The 6,051-nt window shown below is 38.0% G+C and overlaps 1 protein-coding gene across 1 annotated transcript; it reads left to right on the top strand.

Annotated features, from left to right (window-relative positions):
- The first annotated feature begins 200 nt into the window (after window positions 1–200).
- Window positions 201–5,467, top strand: LOC147884940 (xyloglucan endotransglucosylase protein 1-like). Its single transcript, XM_087397846.1, has 5 exons — window positions 201–215; window positions 4,362–4,401; window positions 4,566–4,666; window positions 4,782–4,975; window positions 5,083–5,467. The coding sequence occupies exons 1-5, from the start codon at window positions 207–209 to the stop codon at window positions 5,465–5,467; spliced, it is 729 nt and encodes a 242-aa protein (XP_087253972.1). The 5' UTR covers window positions 201–206.
- The last annotated feature ends 584 nt before the right edge of the window (window positions 5,468–6,051 follow it).

Below are 6,051 nucleotides of genomic sequence, written 5' to 3'. Positions count from 1 at the left end.
GGTAGCTTCTAGTATTATTTATTTTTTAAGTTTGGTGAAATTTTTTTGAATGCTTGAGAATATTTTGCCAAATTTTGAAACAAAAATTCTAACAAAATATGAAATTCACCAATGGTTACAATATTAAAGAATAAGCTATGGAAAGCTTTACTAGTTTGTTATAGCACTATATTACCATATCTTAGATCAAGACATCCCTAGATCACATGGTCTATATAGGTTAGTGTGTGGCTTGTGTTAGTACACTAGGGGACTAACCGTTACCCTACATTTTTTGAACTACATCCTAGGGTCAAATATCATGGGATGCATCCTCAGGGAGACTTTTGTCTTCTCAATATTGATAAGGAAAACTAGTATATCTATTCCTTTTAAAATGTGAACAAAAACTTGTTAAAAACTCTCAGGTACAAAAGTTTCAAATCATCCTGCTTGCTTTACTACTTGAGCATGTTTCCTTGTTTGATAATTAACAACTGTAAATTTAAATTGCCAAAGTTTACATTTCAAGCTAGAACAATGTGTCAATAATGTTCACAATGCCTCAAATTCAATAAAGGTGAATTATGATCTTTATGCCAATGTAAACTATATAACATTTAAATGAATGGTTTCCAGCCTGATAGCTACAAATTCTCACTAACGTGGCATTATTTGGGACTCCACTTTGACTTACTTTAGCCTTTTAAAAAGAAAATTATTTGGAAAGAGTTGCTTGTAGAGATATTTGAGATCTAGAAAATGCTTACAGTTTAAAGCGAAGTCTTGAATTCATGAGTCTCTTTGAAAGAAAATACTAGAAAAGGGTAGAGAATAGTTTTCACATGTGATAATATAGACATAAAATCCTCATTTTTGTGCATTGCAAATTTATTAAAAGTGCATATAATAATGTATTATAAATGTATATGATGATCTCAAACTTTATGCTGTTGAAAAATACAATAAAAGTCTATCTAGAAAAGATTTATGGGCCATCAAACATGTGCATCGCATTTGCAATTCCTCCACATTGATTATGATACATCCATAGGTCATGATTAATAATCATAGATACTTTCAAATATACTAGTCATGACTTTTTAACCTACATGTGACATTATGTAGTAAAGAAGAGGTTTGACTACAAATAAGAAATTGTTGTATACATTTGGTTTTTCTTAATGATGTAGTCCATATAGGGGTCATTATTTTAAGGATTATCCACAAAAAAACATGCTTTGGGACAAACATGGAAAAAGTCTTATCAAGTTTCATGGTTTGAAATCAAGTATATAAATGCCCACTTTTTCAATCCATTGAAAAATTTTAGTATTGGGATGGGGCATTCCAAATGGAGAAAATTCATCAAGTACATATTTGCAAGAGGTTTTAAAAAAACGTTGCTTGTTGAAAAGAATCAGGCACAAAGCTATCTACATGCATGTGGTATTATTTTAAATGGAGCCTTCTTGATGTGTCTGGGGAATTAATCCATACCCATTTATGTACACAACCGCGAAGAGTGTGCTCATGACCTCTCACCATAAAGTTCATGGTGATGACATAGATGTATTACAAAATGCTTTAAAAGACTTATTGGCCCATAAAAAATGGCTTTTTCTTTCTTATATTTGGTGGAAAGTACATATGTACTTATTAGACATGCTGCTTTCTTGAGTAGACATGGGATAAACTTTAAAGATCATAATGTTAGGCATTGTACAAGATGGTTGAGGGTATCAAAGACAATAATATGCTTTAGCGTATACTATTGAATAATTGTTGATACAAGTCTTACAACCATACAAACTCATATGAATGATGTTTGACTCTGAGATTTTCAAAATATATAAATTTTTAATGTAAGGTTTTTAAATCTCGATCATCTAATCTTCATACTATGGCTTTTCTTAGTGGAATTTAATTGAACCCAGTATGTTGGAATGTGTAATACCCTGCATCATTCATTATAGATCCATCTCAAATCTCAACAAGTGTGTGTGTGCGCGCATGCGCATATGCTCTACGCATGAATGGACACACATGTGCATGCATGCATGCATGCGTGAGTGCGTGCTTGTGTGTGTGTGTGTGTGTGTGAGAGAGAGAGAGAGAGAGAGAGAGAGAGAGAGAGAGAGAGAGAGAGCCACGTAAAATGTTATGGTGGAAGCACTATTACCCCACTAATTGATACAAGTGGAGATGTAGCCCTTATGGCTTGCAAGTGCATCATTTAGTCTACATCATTTTACTATAGTCTTAGACATAGGAGTGAAACTCAAAGTAATTGTTTTTTTAGAGTTTAAATTCTAGGTGAGCTTACCATTGCTTTTGAAGAAGCCCCAAGTTTACATAAATTGGTTGTATGACAGTGAAATTTGTGTAAGAGCACGTGCAATTAGGATCATCATATTAGGCGCATGGCCTAGATGCATTCATAAATTTGATAGTCACTTATGATAGGCTTGACTTAGTTTTTGTTGTGGTCCACTAATAAAACATTCAGGTGTTGTGATTAGCATTTCTCAATTAACTTTGAATGAGGAGGGTTAGTGGATCAATGACCTAAGCTTCCATGACTTGAATGATTGGTAAGCAAGAGTGAGCCTTTAACCACCTTTAACATCTATTGAAAATTATGTATATGTTGATGTGATAAGGGTAACTAGAGACCCATTATGTGGCAATGGTAGAATAAGGGTAATTGGAGGCCCATGATTAAACATGCACTGCAAGTAGTGGCAAATAGTTGTGTGACCGTATAGTGGCTAAATGAGACCTCAATGAGATGGTAAGGACCCAAGGAGGTCATGATATCTAAGGAACGTGTAAGATAGCCTGTGTAAAAGGGTCTTTCCAAATTGATTCTTAGGATACCAATGATTTAGGGTTCTCTAATAGTGCATGTAGCATGCTCTTATTAAAACCTTCAAAATATGTGTGTCATTTTGCAATGTTAGGATTGGTGTTCCATCCTTCCAAATTGCCCAATTGACCTAAATTCTTGTTTGGAAACCAATCTAGGCAAAGATCCCGATGCAAGATTTTCTTCAACAAATGTGCTTTAATTTAGAGTAGAGAACAATAATTTATTTCCCAAAGCTAATTGTCCACAATTTTTTTCCAAGAATTGATGGAAGAGGAAGCATGAAATCTCAAAATGGGTGAAGTTGTATTGGAGAGAAACCTTTAATGTTGTTGGGTTTTGTCACGTGGCCAGCATTTGGAGGAAGGTAATGTGATGGATCCAATTACCACCATGTGATCTGCAATTGTCATAGCCTATAACATGGATGATTCTTGGAAAATTTTCATCGATAGTATTCACATGAAAATATTCACTGGTAGTATTCAATGGAGAGGAAGTAGTGTGATAAATCCAAGTGCACCATGCAACCTGCAACGTTGACATCACCTAACATGGATGATTCTTGGAAAATAGTGACTAGTTGTAGTTAGAGCACTATTAGGAAAATATTTTTGGGTATTTTTAGATTGTTTAGCTCAGTGGAGCTGTAGCCCCCTTATGATGGTTATGTCTCGGTGATGTATAAGGGGATTTCCTTGGAGAGGATACTCCCTAGAGAGAAATAGCAAGTAGCTGGGATTCAATTTTCTCAAAGGGAATATCCAACCCTAAGGCATTCTTTTGTGTCTTGGAGGCTCTGGAGGTGCAATATCCCCCCCGCTAATTTTAGCCCCTAGTATGCACCTACAAAGTTTTTTGGCCCTACTAAGGGTCTATGAAAAGTACTCTTTTTAAAATCTAATCTAGGGCAAGGGTAAGTTTTTCTTTTCTTTTTTCCAAGATCACCTTATTAAAAGTAGGTTAGTGTTTGATTTTCTGTTAGTTGTTAATGGTCATAAAAGGTTTCCTTTCTCCTTAGAATTCCTTTCATTAAAGGAGGTTTGTTGTATTGGAAAATGCTTTGATCTAGCATGTCTAGATCTTTTGTGGGAAAAGAGCGACAAGCTTTGATTTAGTGGGTCTAGATCTTATGGGTCTCAAGGTTCTTCCTCAAATTTCAATTTCAAGGAGAGCCAGCTGGTGAGCATAAAGTGGCTAGAATACCGCGTGAAAAAGAAAATAAGTGTAAGTCAATTTAGAGAAGGGCAGGCTGGATTCCACCATCTTCAAGGTATGAATATTCCCACGCTCTATATATAAATCCCATATTCTATCAACCTTACGCTAAACATTGTCCGCCACCCACCTCCTCAGCTAGCTTCCTTTGCTTCCCTTCATGTCACTTGGTCTTGCGCCCCTCCTCTTCCCTTTCCTCGCTTTCCTTGCCGCCCTCCATGGCAATTCTGCCACTCTCTTCACTGACGATTTTTATATCACCCATGGCGCTCCAGACCACGCTAAGACCTTCAACAATGGCCAAGTTATGCAGCTCTCATTGGACCAATCGTCTGGTAATCTTCTAGCCTTCCCATGGTAACGTTTCCAGCCATTTAGAACAGCTTATCATGATAATGTTTCCAGCCTTTCTAAAGAGCTTATCAGGTCTAGTGATTCCTAAAGATAGTAGCGAATTCACCCTTTACCTCTTTGCATGTTTATTTTTTTATGAATGCAGCGTCCGGGTTTGCATCCAAAGTCAGATATCTATTTGGAAACTTTGATATGCAAATCAAACTCGTTGCTGGCAATTCAGCCGGCACCGTCACGGCCTACTATGTAAGTTCTGTATCATTTTGTTCACCGCTTACACGCTTATAGACCTTTCTAAGTTTGTTTTCTTCTCGCATGCTTGCCTTCTGGATCTAAAGCGTTTGCTGACTGGCGCTTGCAGTTCGCTTCTCGGACTTCCAATCACGATGAACTGGATTTTGAATTTCTCGGTAACGTGTCCGGCGAACCTTACATCCTACAAACCAACGTCTTTTCCAATGGGGTGGGTGGTAGGGAGCAACGAACCTACTTGTGGTTCGATCCTACTGCCCACTTTCACATGTACTCTGTGCTTTGGAATCCAGAACAAATCGTGTACGCCTCTGTCCGCTGCACTGCATCTTCAATACAAGTTGCCGTATTCGCCAGCCATTAAGGAAACTCCCTTACACAATCTGACGCTCTGAAGTGATGGAATGCAGCTTTTCAGTAGATGGAGTTCCTATCCGACAATTCGCCAATACCGAAGCCGCTGGCGTTCTCTATCTCAACAAGCAGCCCATGAGAATATATTCCAGCATTTGGAACGGAGATAACTGGGCAACTAGAGGTGGACTTGTCAAGATCAATTGGACACAAGCACCTTTCGCTGTATCCTACACCAATTACAAACTGGACGCCTGCACGGAATCTGCAACTCCGAGCTGCTCCTCTGGAAAATGGTGGAACAAAGCAACATACCAAACCTTGGATACAGAGCAGCAAAGCAAACTTAAATGGGTGAAGCAAAATTATATGATTTACAACTACTGCACTGATGTGAAGAGATATGCAGTTGCGCCTACAGAATGCACTCGACAACCTTAATATAAGGTTAGTTCAATTGCCAGCATCCGCAACGATTTTATGCAACACCCCGCAGAGTTCCCGACTAAACTAAAAGACGGCTCTGGAAGGCACATGAGCATAACAAAGGCTGGCTTTCCACTGAGCCACAGATGGCCCTAAAGTCTTAAGGACTATTATATCTCAAGTTAGGACGTTTGAGTCATAATGGCCATAAATAACATTCCTAAGGGGCCATAAGTATGAAAATCCAATATAAAGACCATATGAAACTACGGATGGCTTAAATGTGAACGGAACTATTCATATATCAAATTGTCATATCTTAATACATGGTTAAATGATCATAAAATTTCACTTCTCCCTTGGTTGTAATCAGTCATTGTCTACGACGCTTAATGCCTTAATGAAAATAGTTAGGATTAAACACACTTGAGTAGGATCCCACGTGAATGGCCCTCTAATGCTCAACCCTCGATTGGTTCCATAGCGGACAAGTGGGAATGGGGGCTGGGAATACCCCTTCATAAGCTAACTGCGAAGATAATGGACAGACTCCTAACGCATAATGAGGATTGGTTCCAGAAGGCCAATGACAGATGGCT

This window comes from Dipteris shenzhenensis, chromosome 26 (genome assembly GCF_047967505.1).
Source record: "Dipteris shenzhenensis isolate YYH24624 ecotype China chromosome 26, Dip_SZ_1.0, whole genome shotgun sequence".
Taxonomy (NCBI): Eukaryota; Viridiplantae; Streptophyta; class Polypodiopsida; order Gleicheniales; family Dipteridaceae; genus Dipteris; species Dipteris shenzhenensis.
Note: the sequence above shows the minus strand (reverse complement) of the source record. Positions and strands in the feature narration are given on the sequence as shown.